The sequence below is a fragment of the Cebus imitator genome, unplaced genomic scaffold, assembly GCF_001604975.1.
Source record: "Cebus imitator isolate Cc_AM_T3 unplaced genomic scaffold, Cebus_imitator-1.0 Scaffold348, whole genome shotgun sequence".
Taxonomy (NCBI): Eukaryota; Metazoa; Chordata; class Mammalia; order Primates; family Cebidae; genus Cebus; species Cebus imitator.
In genome coordinates, this window is record NW_016107663.1 from 1972571 (window position 1) to 1993931 (window position 21361).

Consider the following 21361-nt stretch of genomic DNA (forward strand, 5'->3'; position numbering starts at 1 on the left):
CAATGGGGCCTGACTAAATTTCCCAAAGTAGCACAAAATATTTTAACAATCTTTTAAAGTAATGCAAGTGTGTATGCTAGAACCCATTTGTTACGGTGTTTTAAAAAATTGTTACTGTTTTCCCAGGGGAGGAGAGGTTAGGAACACACACACACACACACACACACACACACACACTCTCTCGCATATGCACGTGCACATGCACGCACCTGAACACTGCTTCGTGTAGTTTGGTGGCCCCAGTATACAGAGGTTCTGGGCTGATGTTGCTATGGGTCTTAATAGAAGACTTAGCCCCTGTACTTGAGCTGGCTCATAGCAGCTAACAGGGTGTTTGCCGTTTCTTCTAAGACTGCCAGAGGAGGCGTTGGCCTTAAAGTCAGGCTTTCTGCCCTCAGCCACTTTCCCCACTCCACCGACCATAGCAGCCACATACTGGTAGTCACTGATCATAGGTTTGTCCATGGAAATCAACAGACCTGGACAGTCCAACATGAGGAGAGACGCTCCCGGGTGCCTTTGATCTTGGCATCAGCAGCTGCTACTGTAGTTTGAACTGAATCCCTTTTCCTGAGGGTGATGGAAGGTGGAATTGGGGCTCTAATGCGATGGGGTGTGTGAGTGGCTGGGTACTTATCAGGCTGGTAAAGGAAGGAGCCGAGGGGCCATCGCAGACTCCAGGGTGGATATAACCAGGCAGATGCTGACACGGTGATGGTTTCATGAGCCCTCCCAAAGTCACCGTGACATGAGACGACGCTGAAGACAAGGCACGGCTGAGCCCGCGTAGGGAGATGCAAAGGGGAAAAAACATGATGCTCTTGCCTCGTTAGATACAGAATAATGGGGGCAGAGAGGGGAAATCATATTTGTTTAGCTGCTGAGCTAGAGATTATTCTGTGTATTTTTATCATTATGGCCAATCTTGAAATGCAGAAATTGACGTTCAGGGTCAGCGACGTGACCAGTTATACAGTGGTAGAGTTAGGGAGAAGTTAAAACCAACCTGAAAACTAGACAATGAAACCTAGAAAATGCACATACTCTGTCAGTAAAGAAGCGTCTTTGAGGAATTGGGAATGAATTGCACAACACACACGTGGTTCTCAAGTGGCCTGCTGGGGTCGGCCAGCCACACATTGATTGTTTTCTTCCTATTCCTTCTTACGGCCGCTCTTTCAGTATGTTGGGCCATACAGTCCCTTTTCTTGGTCTCTTTTCATCCTTACAACACTCCTAGGAGGGGGTTAAGGCAGACATTTGATTCCATCTTACAGATGGGCATGTTGAGACCCTGAGGTTAACGGACTTGACCTGGTCACCCAGAAGGCAGTGGTGAATCAACAGCTAGTCCTAGTGTTAAGGACTTCAAGAGAAACTGGAAGCACGATTTAGTGCAAACAGCAGGGAAGGATGGACCTTGCTGCAAAAGGGTCCTATGTCATGACTCAGAGGCAAGTATGGTGACGTGCACAGAATCTGCAACTGGGAGCTTGCCAGGAATGAGAGGTAAGAGGAGATAGGCATGCAGGGGCCGGAGGCTGCCGAGCTTCTTCGGGGGGTCTCAGGAGAGAGGGAGGGACGGGTCAGAAGCCCATCTCCATTATCAAGTGAAAAATGAACGCAGCTCAGTCATCCAGACGAGATTCAGGACTAGAGAAGAGTGAGGTACAAGAGAAGAGAGTGTGGGGAGTCCTTGGTCAATGGGGGCCTGTCCCAAGGCATGGAGGACGAAGGGCAGCAGACGGCTCCACCAGCCAGTGCTGCTCCCGGCCCCGTGCGCCGGACAGACCAGTCAACCCGTGCCGTCTGCACCAGCCTTTAGCCTGTGACTCTGAGAGCCTGGGCTCTGCGTTGAAACCGATCAGGGAAGCTGTTGCTTTTTGTCAAGTCCGAGCCACAGGGCCACGGCTGGGCTTTGGGGGTAATTTCCTTGTTCTCCTCTCTCTTTCAGGTCATTGAGTGCATTACCCAAGGTCGTGTTTTGGAGCGGCCCCGAGTCTGCCCCAAAGAGGTGTATGACGTCATGCTGGGGTGCTGGCAGAGGGAACCCCAGCAGCGGCTGAACATCAAGGAGATCTACAAAATCCTCCATGCTCTGGGGAAGGCCACCCCGATCTACCTGGACATTCTCGGCTAGCGGTGGATGGTGGTCATGAATTCATACTCTGTTGCCTCCTCTCTCCCTGCCCCACTTCTCCTTTCCACAACTCCTTCCATCCTTGACTGAAGCAAACATCTTCATATAAACTCAAGTGCCTGCTACACATACAACACTGAAAAAAGGAAAAAAAAGAAAAAACCCTGTAAAGCAGTTTGGCATAATATATATATATATATATATTTATATATCTAACTATCTATCAATCTATATCTACAGAGAGATACCTTCTCTAGTACATGGAGAAGCTGCTGATACACAAAACCACAAGACTTTAACAACTCAGAGACTCTAAAATATTAATAATAAAAAGGAAAATTCCCTTCGACTTAAGCTGTGGCCCGTGCTTCTAATGCCACAGCTTTTCGGCACAGAAGACCTGGACCATGCAGAGAGACAATCTTTGGGATGGAGCTTTGGGACGGGAGGGGCTCAGGTGGTGCTCAGTTGCTGCTGTGTGTACCTGTTACCCCAGAAGCTCACCACAGGCGCCTGGGGGCACCGCATGGCTGCGCTCAGCAACGAAGCGATGCTGGAGCAGGGCCCTTGCCTCCACTTCTTCCCCATTTCCTCCACTTCAGGACAACGTTCTAACTTGTCCATTCTAAAGAGTGTCATCTTGATGCTTTTGGGACTCCACGATGGCACCTACGGGTAAACGCAGAACAGACAACCCCACAACTCAAAACCATGACGAGAGCTGACTGCATCCGTCCTGGGTGTAAGCTTCTTGCTGGAGTTGCAAAGGAAGTGTCTTTCTATTCTCAGACCTTAAAGAACTGGACTTTCTGGACTCAAAGAACCACAGAAGAAAAAATAGCTGAAACCTGAACCCTGCCAAGACACTGCCACCTGTCTTTTCCATCATTGCAAAGACTCCTTGGCCTCACCTTCCATTTTCAGGTCCCCGGGAAGCTGAGGGGGTTAGGAAACCGGGTCTCCCACGTTATCTTTGAATGTAGACACAGAGGGCTTTAGGGTTGCAATAGCAAGAGGCTTGGTTGCTTATAGGTCATTACAAAGAATGGCCGCTGGTCCTCAGTTTCTTATCCTGCTTGCCTAGATCCTAGACCCCACTTCCTGGGTAAACCCCACTGCCAGGGAAGGAAGGCAGGTCTAGTGAGAGGCTGGAGCAGCGAGTGTTTCAGGGAACCAAGCAGTGGAGGGGGTGAGAGCCAGCAGAGGAGAATCTACTTGGCACCTGCGCCGGGCTCCTTGGCATTCTCCTCACGTTTCCAGCCCCTGGGAGGATTGATGCATCTGCCTTTGAGCTGTTGTGAAAACGCAAGGGCTGAGAAATCACTTTTGTGGGCTGGGGTAGGGGGAAGAGCTGAGGCTTCTCTGGGAGATGTCCAATGAGCAGCCAGTGCTGCAGGCTTGGCATCTTAATGAGGACTGAGGCCTGACCCGAGAGAGGGAAGGAAACATCTGGGCTGGGGCCAGCTCCCTCTGCCCCAGCACCAGGGAATCACTGCCTTCCTGGCTGCCGCCACAGACCACAGTGGAGCTAACCTCTGGGCCTCCCTGTCACATGATGCATGGAAGCCAACAGCCTGGCCCCACAGAGCTCTTCTGCTGGGGAGGAGAGGATGTGCTCCTCCCAAGCCAGGCCCCTCCACCTCACCCCAAGCACAGAGCTACCTAATGGACTGACCTTTGCCAAACTGGAGCTCCCCCCGGCAGCCTCTGGCCTGCCCTTTTCCCTGCCAGCAGTCTGGACATCCTGGTTCGCTGAAGCAGCTGAAACGTGTGCCTCCCTGTGTGGGGTTTAGGACTGAATTATGTGTTTGTGGTTTTGCTTCTTTTTGTAGACCCACAAATATTTTTATTTGAATAGTAAAGAGCTGTGCTCAGATTGTAGCCATGGTTGGGATTTAGGATCAACAAGGCTGGTTAGCTGGACTGGGAGGGGAGGGAGGTGAATTGGGATTTTGCTGTGAGTTTTCTGGCTGTGCTATGCCCCCAGTCCCTGAGGACTTTGAGGAAAAGCTATTTGGATTGACCACCTCAAAGGAACCCTTTACTGTCTTATGACACTTACCCTTTTGTCTTTCCACCTAGAGGGCCGCTATGCTGGGGCTGTGAGTGCTGGTGAAACTGCACAAGCTGGCTTTGATCTAGGTAGCTAAGAACAGGTGTTCAGGGAGGGCATGGTCTAGAGGGGCCTCAGGGAAAAGTGTCTTCTGGTTAGAAGTGAGGTACCAATGCTCCTGTTGCTTCCATTCTCCCATATCCTCCCCTGAGCGGACACTGTGTGGCTTCTGTCTTCTCGGCTGTGTGTTTCAAACGTGATAGTCACTGATGGGTTGGGAAGAACCGGGAGAAGAACTGGGTTGGAGATGGGTGGAAGACTGGGAACAAGGACCGTGCTATGGTTTTATCTCCAGGCGCTGCAGCATGACGGCGTAATGAAAGAAGGTGATTCCTTTGGGAACAAGAAACAATGAAGGAGACTACGGTTGTCAGATCGCTGGCACCTCAGGCCCGCAGGCTTTCACGATGGTCTTGGGGTCATGCCCTTGCCATGTCAGTTGTAAGCAGCTGGCTGTGGAGCAGTGTGAGAGAGGGTGGCAGAGCAGGGCAGGATAGAGGGGGACCCGCCTTCCTGCAGCCTGGGCTGCCCTCTCTACACAGAGTCTACTTTGATTTATTAACCTTGACAGATTAAAAAAAAAAAATTGTTGTTTTTTTTTTTTTTGAGAGTAAAAAAGGCAGAAAATAGGGCTGTGGAATTTGCAGGGGTACACTATGGCCCTGGGGGGTGTGGCGTGTATTGGGACACATCTGTCCCTCCTATACTGGGACAAGACTGATAAGGTTCAGTCCACCATGTCTTAGTTTCCCCATCTGCAGAATAAGGGGTACGCCTGCTAATCTCTGGCCCCTTCAGGCTCTGAATTCTTAGGTTCTAACAATGTTGCGTCACTGTGCCATTTTTCTTAGCAGCACTCTGGAATGCCAGGACAGCCTTGCATAGGTGAGAGGCAGTCGCTGCTGAGGGCTCACTGGCCTGGGCAAGGCTGAGTTTCAATAAGACACTCCTCTCCTTCTTTGCCCCTTGCCTCCACATTTCAGAGCCTGAAGTGTCTGAGACGACTCTAAGCCGGGAGGGGAGTGTTTGCTCGGCTTCCCACCCTGGCATTCCTGCATACCAGAAAAGCACTGTTGACGGTCTATTTATTTATTTATTTATTTATTAAGAGCCTAATGTGATTAAATGTGTCATGAAATGACATCTGATTAGCCAATATGGCCACTCCAATTCACTTCACCCTCATCTCCCCATATCCACATTTTAGAAGACCATGTCACACTGTCTCCGAGAGCTTAGCTTTGAAGTGAGCTCTTTCATGTCTTTTGGCGAATGCTCCAGGGCACCCAGGCTGGTCTCTCTGCCATGCCAACCTCCCCTGGACCGACTGAGTGTAACCTGCTTTTGGATGTCTACCCTGGAGTAGGGTGTCGTGGTCAAGGGACCTCCCAGTTCTTCTTTGCTTTGGATGGGAACCTAATGCTGCCCTCTAATGACATCCCTGAACTCTGAGGGGACCATGGGCATCGCTAAGCCTCCTCTAGTCAACAAATAAGAAAGAGGAGGTGGTGCTTCCTCCACTCAGCAGATCATGCACAAATTATCCCTAGACAGAGGCTTTCCACTTGAGGCAAAGGGTCTTCAGTCCTTCTGGGTTCAGGTTGAACATGAACGGCCTTCTCTAGTGATGCTTACTTTGCGGAATACACTAGTGCAAGTCATTTTGGTGCTACATACTGCAGAAACCAACACCAACAGGAGAGCTGTCAGCCCGTTTCTGTGGCTGCACAAGGCTCACCTCAGAAGCAGACGTGAGTTGGCCATGTGGGAGAGCACAGGATCATGGGAAGTTAAGTAGAAATGTGGCAGGGTGAAAAGACCAGCAAAATTTCTGATTTTGTTATTAGTTAGTTACCATGTGGCCTTGACCAAATCAGCTAATTTCTCATCTGAGACATTTAAGAGGTTTTTACAGATACTTTTAGAGTCCTTTTCATTTTTTTAAAAAGCTGTGTTCTGGTCCCACCTGTTTTTTCTTTCTTTCTTTCTTTTCTTTTTTTTCAAATGCTCGCTTGTTAAAAATAAGAGATAAAGTAAAAGATAAGGGAGGAGACCAAGAAAAGTTACCAATGGCAATGGCAAGAGATTGAATTTAGAAGGCAAGTCAAGAAGCCCGGTGACTGGTAGATTTGAGGAATATTGTGCAGGGAACCAGGCAGACAAGCCAGAGACTTCATTTTTATGCTCTTCAAAGGAGGCCTAGCCCCTTGCCTGCTTTCACCAGGCTGTTCTCAGCTAGCCAACCTTCCCTCTTCCAAACTTGGAAAATTCCAAGTTTACGCATCGTTATAAAGACATCGATATGGGCTTGGGAAAATGTTTTGGTGTTGCTTCCATGCTCACACTTGGCATACACTATTCCAAAATATGGAGACAGGCCTGCCCATCTCTCATGCAGGCTTCTGGCAATCTGGACTCTGGGTCAAAAGCGACAAGATTTTTATCTTTGGTAAGAGGATGGGATGTTAGAAAGAGGGCAGCGTCTTAAGTTGAGGACTATTCGCCAAAGTCTTTTTCTATTCAGGAATCACTAATGGCATTCTTTGTTCCCCTTTTCCAAACCAAACAGCAGCACTATTACCTTGACTCCAAAGTCCAGTCATTGTAATGGACAGTCTTGAGGTTAAGGTTCTTGTCAGCGCTTTGCTTAGAATCTGGAGCAAAGAACTGTCTAGGGGTTTTTGTTGAAAGGACCTACCTGCCAGCAGTCCACAGAGCTGTCCTCAAAGGCCCCTGAGATGTCTGTTGTCTCCTTTGGTAGGGAACCAGCTTGCTAGAAGGCCCAAGGGCATTTGCCTTAGAGAGAAAAAAAAAATGGCACCCTTGGTTCAGGACATGGGTGCTGAAGTCACTGTGTTTTTGGTTCCTGAAGGTCCACTTTCTTTTTTCATACCAAATACATTGTTTTGACCAATATTTAACAGGTTTTTAAAGATAAATTCCAAGTTTATGCATCGTTATTAAGACATTGATATGGGCTTGGGAAAATATTTCGGTGTTGGTTAATAATACCGGGAGTGTCTTGCTGAAGAAAGTATATATATATATGTATGTTTTATGGTTATTTCTATATATTTGATTGGAATGGCTTAAAAGAAGGCCTATGTGAAGTCAGAAAATTGATTTCAATTTGGGATTCTCTTTGAGCCTTGCCATTCTTGGGGATAAGAAATCCGGAGATGAACTGGCCTCAGAAACATTCAGCAAGATTCCGATGGGAAATCTGTCGTCTTGTGAAGTTTGACCATTTGGTGCTCTCTGAATTAAATTATGCCGACTAACATTCTGAACATCTGAAAATCGTTCTTCCTTGTTGCCTGATAGATGACCATACAGGAACCATTTCTATCACGTCTTATTTGGGGGTTCGTATTGAAGTCACCACCACTGCAGGGGAAACCACCCCCCTAAGAGGGATGGGACAGAGAATGTGAGGTTCACATTCAGTTGCTCTTTCTGAAAGGCACTGATGACTGTAGTAGGTGGGGTGAATATTTGTGTCACTGCATTGGATGTTAGAACTTTTGCTCTGAGCACAGACTGCTTTGCCCTAAAGAGCTGAATCTTGGCTTCTGATAGAGGCTCTTCCTGGTGCATTCCCCTCAAGCATATTTTCCTTATTTCCCTGTAAAAATATCTACAGTTTGCAACAAGAAATGTTTTTGGCCTGTGTCTCAGTGTATTAGAACAGATGCTCTTCTCTGAGACCTGTGGAGGTGAGGTTGGGAGGAGGTGGTCCTTCAAAGTATTTTGAATTCTTGATCAAAGAAATAAAACTCAGATTCCCTGTCTTCTAGCTTACTTCTAAGTTCCAAATTTAAAGCAAGACCTGGTTTGACATTTGCAGTCGGAGATAATGTCTTGAATCGGTGAGGTAGGCTATCTTTCTTGCATCATAGGGAGGAAGGACAGTAAGTTGTATTAATTTTTCCTAATCACCCAGGGAAATATTGCTTTTTGTGCAATGTCATGACTGACATTTATAGCTTACAGGAAATACTTCCAGCTGACAGAGCTGGAAGTTTCTCATAGATGTTTCAAGATAACAGAGGTGAGGAAGGGCCTGTTGAACATCTACTTTTGAGAATCACTGAGGCACTCAGGTCTTGCTTTTCAGTTTAGTATCTTATGAAAGGAGTTGGTTTCTTCTCATTTTAGGCAATGAGAAATTTAGACATCTTTGCTGAAAAGCCAAAGGTAGATTGAGAGCCCAAATATTTACTGTTTACTCTGACATTCTTTTATTTTATTTTCCAAGCCTTTTATATATATATATATATATATATATATATATATTTATATTTATTTATTTCCATAGGTTGTTGGGGAACAGATGGTGTTTGATTACATGAGTAAGTTCTTCAGTGGTGATTTGTGACATCTTGGTGCACCCATCGCTCAAGCAGTTTACACTGTACTGCATTTGTAGTCTTTTATCCCTCACTCCCTCCCCACCCTTTCCCCCTGAGTCCCCAAAGTCCATCGTGTCATTCTTATGCCTTTGCATCCGCGTAGCTTAGCTCCCACATATCAGTGAAAACATACGATATTTGGCTTTCCATTTCTGAATTACTTCACTTAGAATAATAGTCTCCAATCTCATCCAGGTCACTGAGAATGCCATTAATTCATTCCTTTTTATGGCTGAGTAGTATTGCATCATATATATATATATATATGTCTTTAAATAATAATACATACATATGTATATACCACAGTTTCTTTATCTGCTCATTGATTGATGGGCGTTTGGGTTGATTCCACTTTTTGCAATTACAAATTGTGCTGCTATAAACATAAGTGTGCAAGTATCTTTTATGTACAATGACTTCTTTTCTTCTTGGTAGATACCCAGTAATACGACTGCTGGATCACTGACGTTCTTTTAGATGTGGCATCCCTAAAACCCAACAAGAAATGTAAACATTGAAGTCCGAGTCTGATAATTATTCTTTCATTTAAGAAGAGCGCATGGGAGTTTTACATATTATTTTTAAAAACTAATTTTGTAGTATGTTAAATGGTAGGACACATTCAATTTTTTTTTTCCTCACTGGAGATCTGTCCATGTTCCATCTTGATTTAATAGCTCCCCGGCATATAACTGATGCCTCTGAGCCTACCTCTGAAGTAAATAAATAAACCTGGTCCAAGTGATTTTATTTCTGCCATTCATAGTGGAGAAATCAATCTCAGTGAAGAAGACTTTTTTTTTTTTTTTTCATTTTTCTTCTTTTTTCTTTTTCCTTTGGCTCCTATCCGCCTGCTTCCATGGGACTGAGAATCCACCTTCTCAAACACCATGAAAGTCTTAATACAAGGTGAATCCCAGAACCACAAACAGTTTGGACTTCAAACAGTGAGAAAATTGGCACTATATGATTCAGCACACAAAGCAGAAAACTTTCATTTCCTGTAGGCAGGACGGAATTGACTGTTACATTAAGACTTCTGAAGAAGCCCTGCCCTGGAGTAATTTCAGTGCTGTCAGATGATGTTGACAACTAGATTAACCTCTGTGCAGTGAATTTCGCCGCAAAGCTCATTGAGATGCATGTGATGTGTCTGTACAGATCCCATCTGGAACCCTTGGTAGCCCACCCTCAGCAACCCTCTTCTCCCTCCCTGACCCTGTTTTCTCTGTCCATAAACTTTTAGCCTCCAGGAGCAGAGGAGCCATGGCTGGGATCTGACCTTAGGAGCGGGAGTTTTGGCTTCTCTCTGACCATGGTGCTGAGCCAGGTTTTCTGCTCAGAGTGACAGTGATTATCATCATACTGGGTTTCCCCTGAGGGAACTACAAATTAAGGCATGAAAACCACTGTGCTGATGACAGTTTTACAGCATATCTCAATGCTGCACAAAGTGAAATGGTTTAAAAGGAATTAGTGTGTCCTAAGTCATTGAGCCCTGCTCTGGGCTCTGCAATCCTCGAGGGATTCAAGGTCCAGCTGAAACAAGGTCATGACTGCGTCTAGGCGGGACAGATGCATTCTGACAGACAAGGTGTTTGTCTTTTGTGTGGGTGTTTCCTATGGTCCTTACAAGAGAGGCAGCCGCAGCTCCAGTTTCTTCCAGTTGGGACAGAAGATGTAGCTATCTTCTAAGCGCTGGTTTGTCAGCTCTCTCTTTAAGGGATGGCTGGCTCCAGAACAAGCCAAACTCACTCTACAATTCCACATTGTGGCACAGCAACCACAGAGAACCTCAAAGCTGAAATTGCAACTTCTCTGCAAAATAGGGCCATTGATTTCATCAAAAATTTTGAGGAAAGGCCTTTAGCTTAGATTCCACCACCTTCAGACTCCACAGAGTTGCTCAGCATGATAGCATGCATCTTTGGAAACTTACCTCAGGGTTTTAGAATACTTGACCCTAATGTCTAGATAACAATTTTCTCTGAGATTTTACTAATTCTAATTCCCTCTTAAATTGTTTTCCCTACTTGCCTCTTGTCTTTAAGTAATAAGAATCTCCTTGCACATTCTTAGGTATTTCTTTAGGAGAATTGGAAGTTTCCAGCCGAGGAGATTTTGCTTGTGGATTGGAAAGAGGGGTTTCTGGGCTGAAAAAGGTATAAATCCTACAGAGACAATCTTGATGACTTTATTTAAAAGCAGTTATCAGCGTTGTGTTTTATTCTAGGTGCTCATGTTCATAATGAAAGCTACATTCACCTTTTTCATTATTTATATTATGATTCTTATTCATGTGTACATATATGCACACACACACACAAAGGCCTCCACAATCCTACCTGTATACACGTTCATATGCCCCATTTGTGTCACTTCCATTAATCTCTGGGTGCATGCATTTGCAATGAAGTGTGTAGCTCCTCTTTCCTCTTATTATCAACACATGCCCACATACCCTTTGACTTTCTGCATTTTGGATCCCATGAGATTAGGGCTTTTTCAAGGGAGATTAAATCTTGAGTTTCTTTAAATCTTCATACTTCAAGGCAGGATTGGTTTTCATGGAGAAACAAAAACTAAACCGAGCCTTGATTCAGATTTTATTTAATTAACTTTCTGTGGAATTTGTTCTTCAGTAATAAATACTAAGTGCAAATGTAATGGACAAGGGGTTCAAGCAGATTATTGAACCTATCTCGTAGCTGAGACAAGTGGTCAGATACGAAGCTCAGACGCTGACATTGAACTAGAACATGAAGCAAAACAGTTAGCATGGAGCGCGAGAAGAGCACTGGGCTGGGAATGAGACTGCTAGATTGTTACTTGAGTGTCCTTAGCTTAATGTGGGCAGCTGATGTTAGTTGCAGGCCTGTGCCCCTCTAATCCCAGTGATGGGGCATGACAGTCTGTCTCTCCTCCATTGTTCAAGTTAGTTATCACTGAAGTGTTACATATTAGCTCAAGGTCCTGCCCTGAACAAGCCTGCAAACATCCCCACTCTGAAGGGTCAGTCCCATTTTTGTTTTACGGCAGTTTATCTCCTGTGGCCCTCCTCTGGAAGCTGTCCAAGCTCTGAGCACTTGCTGTCCCTCCCCTGTTTCCCACCCCACACTTCAAGGCCGGGGAAAAGCCAGGGAAGGTCCTATTGGCTCGTCTCCCTCTTTCCTAGCCTGCATATCCACCAAGCTTGGGATTTAGCCTCTGTTTTTAGAGAGGAAAACAAGTGTGTTCTCCTAGCCATCAGTATCTTTCCAGCTCCATGGACCAAGTGATTAGCGCCTCATCAGTTGCTTTTGCACAAGAGACTCTGGGACAACAAGCCTTTTTACAGCAGGTTTTCTTTTAATTTCCTCTGTTGTTTTCTGGCTGTTAACTATACGGATAAATGGTAAAACATAATTTTCATTTTTTTAGGCCCCATGAGTGTGGGTATGCTATATTTCTATGGATGAGGAGTTCCACATGTCAGCAAAGCATTTATTTATTTAGTGAAGTGGCTATAATATTGACACACAGATTTGCAGCAGTGTCCAAATCTTGGGGGGAGAAAAGAGCCTTTTTGAAGCAAATGAAACCACCTTCTGTGATGGCACCAGAAAGGTTTATACCTGAAGAGCAGAAATGAACCTGATAATATGCTTCCTTTCTAGAAAAAAAGAGGTAGAAGAAATCGCTGAAGGAGCTGGATGACCAAACCCTCTATTCCCCAAATCATTATGTATCAATAGATACTTCAACCCTGTCCCTTAAATGGCTCTGAAAAACACAAATAACCATATTCGTTATTAGAAACAAATTCATAATGTCTAACCCAATCCCTTATTTTAATCTATATACATATTAAATAATCCCATATATATGATTATTATATGGGATATATATTTACATATATATGTATATGTTTGTGTATATATATATTTACATATATATAAAAATATATTTTTTAATGCTCAGGATAGTTCCATATTGTTTCGTTTCTTGGTTCCTTCTAATAAATTCAATGAGATTCATAATTTTTTCACTTTTATTTAGGAAAGAGTTGGGGTCTGTTTTGAATGCTTTCTAGGATAAAACAGCAGAACGGATCGAAAGTGTGGTGGAGGAAGGATAATGGGAATAGGAGGCAGAGAACTTGCACATTCCTATTTCCTGCTGAGAGATCTTGGAAAAACATGGTCTTCCCTTTGCCTCAGTTTCTTAATATACAAAACGGAACCACTGTCAACCCCCTGTGTGCCACAGAGGGTTATCTGAGCACCAAATGAGATCATAACTGTTGACATGCTCTGTGAGCTGTACAAGGCCAGACAAACAGAGCCCACTCTCTGGGCAGTGCACGTGACATGCGGTCTTGTTGGGCACTGAGCTGAGAGACTGAGAGCCGCTCTTGAGACGTGCCATGTTTTAAGGCGTATCTTCCTTACATTGTTGTTGGTGTCTGGTTTTTAGATGTTTTGCCATTAGCATTTTTCACTTTGAGTATGTAGTGACAGAGAATGCTTTAAAAAATACAAGTAGACGGGGCAGGGGGGGGGATGCTTTACTTATTTAGGTTCATCATTGGAAAGGGACAGTTAGATTTTGTTTTCAGGCTTGGAACCCTGAACATTTTGTAGCAAAATGGCATCGCCTGCTGCATTTAATTCCTTGCCAGCCACTCTTGCTTTCCTAAGATTCTGTCAATTTCAACATAATGTTTTGTAAAATAAGAGTCTATGAAGCTTCCTCTATAAATTTGGTGGTATAACTAATCTTTCAGGACGCCTCTGAAGGGATAATGATTTTTAAGTGGTATCCTATTCTTTCCAGGACCAGCATTTGTACATGGGGAAATAAGACAGGTGAAGAGCAATGCTAGACCCCTCCTTTAATAGGTTTGAGTGCCAGTAAATAGGTGTAAGTGGGATTCCCACTGAGAAATGTGTTTGAGTGAAAATGAAACCCTTGGTAATGAATCCTGAGGCCAGAATGTCAACTTCACAGTATTCTGTCATCTATAGCCCCTAAAAAAATCCCAGGTATTTGTGATGACAGCCACTGATACAAGCACTCTGTAGTTGTGAATACATGGCAAGTTAAATTTTCTCAAATGTTATTTTTCATAGATCTCCAGGTGACAATCATGTGCATTGTATCTGACAAAATTCTGTGAATGATTTTCTAGAAGTATTTTGATCGCTCCAGAAAGAAATCAGCATAAAGCTGCATACCTAAAATCCTAAGAAATTCATAAGTATTTTTCTCAAGTTCAGGCTGCCTCAGGTTCTCTTTTCTCTCTTTACCTTTTACCTCACAGAGAGGCAATCTTGATGGCAAAATGTTGGGCTGAATTTTTGTTTGTCTTATGTAGAAAAGCAACACTTCTGTTCTGGACCACTCTCCAGTAGACAAAAAACATCCCAGCTTTCGAAATGAGAGTCCAAATTGGGTTACCACTGGGATTTTAAATTATGATGTGAAATTGGAGAAGGCAAGCTGCTTCAGAGTGAAGTTTCATAATTTATTCCGATAATCTGGAGGGGATGATCTCCTTCACAGCACTGTTAAAGCCTGCCTTGAACAAGCTCATTTCACTACATAACTTCCTAGAGACAAGACTGATTATTTAAGGATTTCAGAGGTATCATTTGGGGAATAACTCACCAGATAGAGAAAGTTTGATCTAATATGTTAACAGGCACAAAATCTAATATTTCAATGCTTTCTCACCCTGCCCCTTCTCTGAGAGTTTAGCCTTTCTTAGGGGCCATTAGGATATGTCCTTTCCCAAGCTAGAAATGATTGATTGTATTTCATGTCCCAAAGTAAAGTCTCCCCCAAGTGCGTTGGACGTGAAGGCAACCAAAAAGACCCATGTTATTTTTCTGTCACTTCACAGCATGGAGGACCTTCTTGTTTATGTGTGTGGGCTATGGTGGGTTAGCTTAAGGGAACTGTCAAATTAAAATGAAAAGAAAGCAAGTTGGGGCAAGAAAACTCTCACTCTGAATGTGAAAGAAAATAGCAGTGTTCTTTTCTGTGGCAAAGATTTGTGTACTGTTGGGGGAAGATTCATGTTATTTCTCAGGTAGATTTTACCTTCTGAGATTCTGCGCGCGCGCACGCACACGCGTGTGTGTGTGTGTGTGTGTGTGTGTGTGTGTGTGTGTGTGTGTTGGCTGGTGGGGGGGGTTGGAGCCATATAAAATGTAGTTGTTTATGAGTTTATACTTTCTCTTTAGCATAATAAATGCCCTGCTTATTTTCTCAGAATGTGACCATAAAATTTGGAATTGAGAGGAATTCAGAGGCCCGTGTCACAGTTCATGGTAAAGTTTTGCCCAAATATTTCCTTCAGAAACATTTAGTCATAGCAATCCAAATCAATTCTTATCTGCAACTGGCATCAGAAAAAGAAATCAGTAGGTGGGGGCTGTAGACCCTGATGCTGCATCTATTTACAATCTTTCTTTTCCAAGGTTTTAGGGTTCATGATTCACATAAGGAAATTTTGGGGGAGCTACCACATCTGGCATGCATTATTAACTCTGTTCCATGGGAAAACTAGGATTGCTTCTGGGCTAATTTTGTTGGAAATGGCACACGTACAAAAAGAGACTTTTGGAACATGTTTTAAGCCTTTCACCTGAGGTCAGCCTCTGCTGAAAGAGTGTTTAGTTTGGTAGGCATGGTTTCTTGCTTCTCCTATCCCAGGGTGTAAATTCTGCAGTGATTCCTGGGTATATGTTTTCAGCACCAGGGACAGCAAACAACCCCCGAATTGAAGGGCCGTGCTCTCCTGATTGACCTCCCAGACCCAGGAAGGGTAATATCGTTTTGTTTTCCTTTATTCCCTGTCCACTGGGGCCTCAGCTCAGAAGTCTTCATTCTTTAGGTGCTTACATCTTTAATTTATTACCAAGCCCAGCTTAGCTGTCTCTGTCACATTCTTGACCTCCTAACAAGTGGGTTTGGAGTAAGACTCCCAGGTCTGCTGGCTCAGAGAAGCAGAAGGACACTAGACTTCATTTGAAGGCCATGCTTTAGAATAGGCTCCCCCTACAGAAGTCTTTCTAGCATACCAATGACTTGTAAACCCCTAAATGAAAGACTGCTTATACACAATCACTTTCCTTTTAAAATTTCTGCACATTTCTCACAATGTACAAGTCTATGTTTGACTCGGTGTGCATCTGGAGGCAATATTTCACAGCAGTTGAGCAGAAGCTATGAACTTTGGGGATGGAAAAGGGCCCAATGATGCTGCTGTTATGCGTTTTGGACACTCAGTGGGGGCACTGCTTTGATTCTCGGCATCCACCCTTCAACCCTGAGTGCTCTTCAACAGCTGTTTTTGCCTTAAACAATCACAGTAAGAATGCAAATGACTCCTTGTGGCGTTCTTCAGGCCTGACTGAAGGGTGCCCTGAGAAAACAAGGGGAGCAGAAGCACATGTTGTCACATTGCTTTGTTATTGGCCAGTTTTCATATAGCACAATGACAGACAAATGTCATCCTAGAGTCAGCACTGTCTGCTCTTAACTAATTGTCAGTATCTTCTCCACTCGTGTCAGGATGAATCCCCGGTTGGTAAGGCAAGTCAGTCACTGCAGGTCTCATCTTAAGTACTGCCTTCTATCTCACGGATGTTAGAACAACTCCATTTCGACTGCCTCTGTACCATCCAAGACTCTGAATTCCCTCCATATCTCCTCCCTTTCTTGCTGCTCCCTTTCCGTGTTGCTTATCGTAACATCCATTACATGTAGTGGTGTAAGACAATAAGGGGTTTCTTTTAGGAATAAATGAGGTGAAAAAAGTAGGCCAGAGCCAGATCTTAGAGGAGCAATTTCAGTGAAACTATAATTTCTAACTTGGGAGTGGGTCTAAGGTGTAGCCATCCATTCCTTCCATTCCTTGTCCTCCTGAGTGAATCCCATTCCAGTGCTCACGCTTGCCCTGCCAAAAAGGCCATGGCACAAGATTCTCTAGATCATTTGAATGAAGACCGGAGGTGAGCAGCATCCAACACCTCTGTAAGAGTTCTTTAGAATAGAGGAGATTTGACTTATGTTTAAATCCAGGAATGCTCCTATGTTTAAAATGTTTAGAAATAATATGTACAGAAAGGACCTATGGCGATAGGAAAACTTAATACAAATTATTTTCCCCTAGAACAGAGAAGAAGGAGCTGCAAAGTGACTGCTAATGAAGCAATGATCTGCTGGCTGGGGGAAATGTGGCCCGAGACTAGAGATGCAGAGCCAGCATCTCTAGAAGGAGAGATGCTCTCAATAGAAGAAGCCCCCGGAAGGGACCTGGTCAGACAATACAATTTTATAAAGGTTCTCAGTACTTTTTCTGAAAAAATTCCTAAAATTTTCAAGGGCACTTCTAGCCCTCTGCCTCTTTAGAGGTGAGCTCAGTGCTACGTCTGGGTTCTTAAGGCAAATGCCCTACAAACACCAAAGTCTCGTATTTTCCACTCTCAGCCGGCACTGGCTAAGTGGGATATTTTTTCCCTTCCCTAAGTGAAAGGGACTTGTTTTCAGGAGAAGTGTCCTTTAAACATCCAGCTAAAACTGGAAGTAATTTTTTGCATGAATGGCTTTTTACAGCTAGGTCTAAAGCAGAACAAAACTTGTATTAAACTAAGTGCTACTTTACATATCTTATTTCAAGGGAAATGAAGGATTTATTGCCGTGTAAATGATATACACTGATTTGCTTCCTACTGGACATTACATGTCCCTTTATCTTTAGGCTGATGTTGTGCAGCAAACTTTCAATCTCTGGAAAATCAGCTGGTACCTACTTCAGTGCATTACTAGGATATTACGTTCCCTGAGAGGAATTTTCCCAATGAAGTTTAGGTACCATTGTAACTGATTTCCATCCCCCCTCCCTAAGCTTCTGTACTAAGTATATGTAAAGTTACTATATCTTGTCTGACCCCATGTGCTTGTGTGTGTTTCCCAATGTTTATATAAATATATTGGTGATCGGAAGGGTTAGCTGGATTACAGCAACTGCTGAACATGGTGCGTGTGGCATGTGGCACACCTCATGCCTGTGCACACCCGTTCTGAGGCCAAGCTAATTTTACAGGTTTTGAAAACAAAAAAACAGCAGCAACAATAACAACAACTGTGTGGCTTGAATTGAGGAAAGTTTGACGATGGATACAGTATTGCCAAGTCATCATTTATGGGTGGAGACCTTGACCACAGCAGAGCTGAGGTGTGTTCAACTGGATCTTATGTCCTTTATTTTAATCCCAATTGATCGTTCCTCATTTGTATTTTATGACTTAGAAATACACCTACGTGATGCTTGTTTTTCTCCCAGGCCTCTGGAAAGTGCTGATCATGATTGCTTCCCATCATTTGGATCCCAAAGTTGATAACTTAGCATGAGTGACTGAGGCTTTAGTAGAACTGTGTTTTACTAACTGTATCTCCTCCTTGAGGTGCTGTTCCCTTCATTCTTTACCTTTATGACAGGTGAATGCATTGAATGCATTGGCTATGATAATTTTATTTGCATCCTGGCAAGTTTTAGAGGATCAATCTAATTAAAATGATGACTGCATTTGCCTTTGAAGAAGAGGTTTATTGTCTAAGTGAAACTCTATGTGAAGGTGTCCTTTATGCAAAAAAAAAAAAAAAAATCCAACTTGATAAGATGGCCACAGGTTAGAGGGGTGTGTTCTCAGTTGATATTAAGGGATATGTTGAAAAGGCAAGTGCCCACCCTTTCTCTATTCTTCATGCCCTCCCTTCCTTCCTCCCCAACCTCAAAAGAAAACAGAAAATTATTTTTTTAAACTGTATTAATAATTTATGTTTAATACAAAAGGCTGATTTAATGGTATCACCAAAGGTCGTTTCTCCCATTGTGCATGTCCTTCAGTCTCAGCCCCATACCCATCACCCCATTCTTCACCCTCATGCTTCCATCCCAAGGCAAACACGTGTCTTCATCGGAATCTATGGGTGTTGAAATTAAATGTGGGGGCAGAGATTTAACACCATGACACTAATACAAATCAACCATTCTTCACTTTCAAATGGTTAATTGCTACAGGAAGGAGAACTCTTTCCTCGGTTTTTGTTTAAAAGCATTTTATACATATATATGTATATATGTGTGTGTATGTATGGACATATGTATGTATATGCACATGTACATGTATATATGTATATATCCATCTTCAATATAAATATATCATATGTGAGAGTTGTAAATACTCCTTGGTCATATGTCTGTCTTTCTCATAGTACCACATCTTCAATGTTATCTTAACAACTCCATTTATTGATTGATGAAATTGTGTGTAGAACTGTATCCTCCTGACTTAGTTTATGTAGGGTCTCTTCTCAAATAAAGTATAAAACAACAATGCCCTTGTTTTATCTGGATTCATTATGTGGTAGGAAAGCATGTCGAATTTAAAGATAGTTTGAAAGTTTGGGAAAGTCCTAATGTGTGCAAAGGTCATGAGATCCAGGATTATCTCGAGAGCTTGAACCTTGCTTTTCTGAAAGTAAAAGTGGATTGCACAATTGTTAAGATAGCCGATAAGTTACACATTGGATGGAAATGAGTGTCGTGAGGGGAACATACATGCAATTATCATTTGAGACTGGGTCCCAAGGAAAAGATTGAATATCTCCAGCTCTGTGTCTTGGTGATATCCTGTTACTCCAGATACATTGATATTCAACTTCTCAGTTACAATCATTTGAGTAAGTTCTCAAAGTGGGATAAAATGTGTTCTATTGAATATCCATTTACCCCAAAGGTTTGATTATCCTTTAGCATAATTAATTTAAAACTCCTCCCTCTCTTCTCTTTTCATTCTAGTTTCCCTCTCTGTCTACATATTTTCTGCTGTATGTCATATAATGTGTTTTCTCTAATAATATTTCACTGCTAATTTTCATTAACTTTTTTTCAGAAACGTTGATGGGTTCTGGGAGAAAGTGTGAGAGACAGGAGGCACGGTTTGCAATTCCATGAACAAGAGTTCAATGGAGATGTAGAAAGGCTTAAACAGAGCTTTTCCATTATGGCACTATTGACGTATCAGACTAAATAATTCTTTGTCGTGGGGGGGCTTTTCTGTGCATTGCACGATATTCCTCAGCATTTTTATTAGTGCATTAGCAGTCCTTCCTGCCTCCTCCACCCCCACCCCACTACTGTATGAAGACCAAAAATGCCTCCAGACATTGCCAGATGCTTCCGGGGGGGTAAAATTGCTGTCCTTGAGAAACACTGGCTTAAGCTTTGACATCTTGCCACACAGTATTAAAAGAAGAATCAAATTCAGAAAATATGAGAGGCCCCAGTCATGCTCCAGGCCTTTCTAGACTAGCAGCTTGGCTATCCCACGTGGTAAACTCGCTGCTTTTCTTTAAGCACATTTCTCTTCAAAGCCTGCAAAGCCCGTCGCTGAGAATCAAGTTACAATATTACATTTGGGGTTTAGCTAGCGCTAGAAATACCTTCTGCATCTCCATAGATGAAAAATGTTTTCATCCCTAAATATTGGTTCATAACCCTTAAAAATGTGTAATTTGTGTGTGATTAAATCCTTTGGATCTGTGTGAGAAGAAACCCAAACACTCTTTTTATTTGTTTTTTATCGTTTTTTTTTTGTAATTTTGTTATTTATTTATTTATTTATTTAATTTTATTATTTTTTCCCAAACACTCTTTTTAAAGATGATGTCCCTGTGAAAGATGCGGGCAGACCTAAGGGAGAGAAATCTTTGTGCTTCAATCATTCCAACATATTTTCCACCTGGCCCACATGGTTACATACATTATAAGCTTATAAGTAGACTTTTTGTAGGCCTAGGATATAGGTCTCCAGTATATAAATTCCTTTCGTTGAGATAATAGAACTTGCATTAAGTTGGTCAGCAAAAGTGAACGTTCTTTGTACAATTCTATAAACACAGTACACATTTAATGGACATTTGCTGCAATGGGCTGGATTTCTCATTCTCTAAGCTCCAGATTACTTGTACAACATTCAAAGTGCTGTCATTATGCCACCTCTTCAACTCACTCATGGAAGCCCTCAGGATCTAAAATCCTGAACAACCTGACAGCATGTTCATTATGAAGGAAATATCTCTTCTCCCCAGAATGTGGCTACCTTTGCACTAGTGGCTTCCTATGACAGCCAGCTAGAGCAGAATTAGGCTGCTTGAAGGCAAAACAGGTGTTTCTCAAGGTAGGAGTTTGAATGGCCTCTGACATCTAGGCCTAAGGCTTGACCTTTACATAGTGTGCTCCAGTGATGGCTTGAGAACAAAGTGCTGTGAGAGACCTCTGGTCCACCCCACAGAGCCTCAAACTCAGCCTTCTGCAGGAAGCCCTTCCTACACGACACAAAGGAGGCTGTGGAGGCCTGCAACTTCACCTTAGATTGTCCTTATGCCCTTGTGACTCATTATTTGACATTTAATTTGAGGTGACAATCCAAGGACTGGATCACATTGTGTCCTCCTGTGTCTGGAAAGTCCTTGATTGCCTATCTCATTCAACTACCTGCCTGTGGCTAGGATTCTCAGATCAATAAGAACTGGGAGAAAGTCCCAAATAAAAGCATCTCCCAGTGCTGGAGAGCATGGCTGGTAAAATGATCTTATAAAGATCACCTGGTCCCAAAACATCAGCATCTCAGTGGTGACACA

The 21361-nt window shown here is 43.2% G+C and overlaps 1 protein-coding gene and 1 long non-coding RNA gene across 8 annotated transcripts in view; both read left to right on the forward strand.

Moving 5' to 3' along the window:
• Window positions 1–7186, forward strand: part of NTRK3 (neurotrophic receptor tyrosine kinase 3) — a 391402-nt gene extending 384216 nt beyond the window's left edge. For all 7 annotated transcript variants that reach the window (XM_037730502.1, XM_017506139.2, XM_017506138.2 and 4 more), the window contains one exon: window positions 1955–7186. In XM_037730502.1, the coding sequence (XP_037586430.1) occupies window positions 1955–2140 (186 nt within the window). In that variant the 3' untranslated portion in view covers window positions 2141–7186. The remainder of the gene's footprint in view (window positions 1–1954) is intronic.
• A 6795-nt stretch (window positions 7187–13981) lies between these two features.
• On the forward strand, window positions 13982–19053 carry LOC108287615. The gene is made up of 2 exons (XR_001818413.2): window positions 13982–16022; window positions 16827–19053. It is a non-coding gene; the product is annotated as an uncharacterized LOC108287615 (long non-coding RNA).
• Window positions 19054–21361: the final 2308 nt, after the last annotated feature.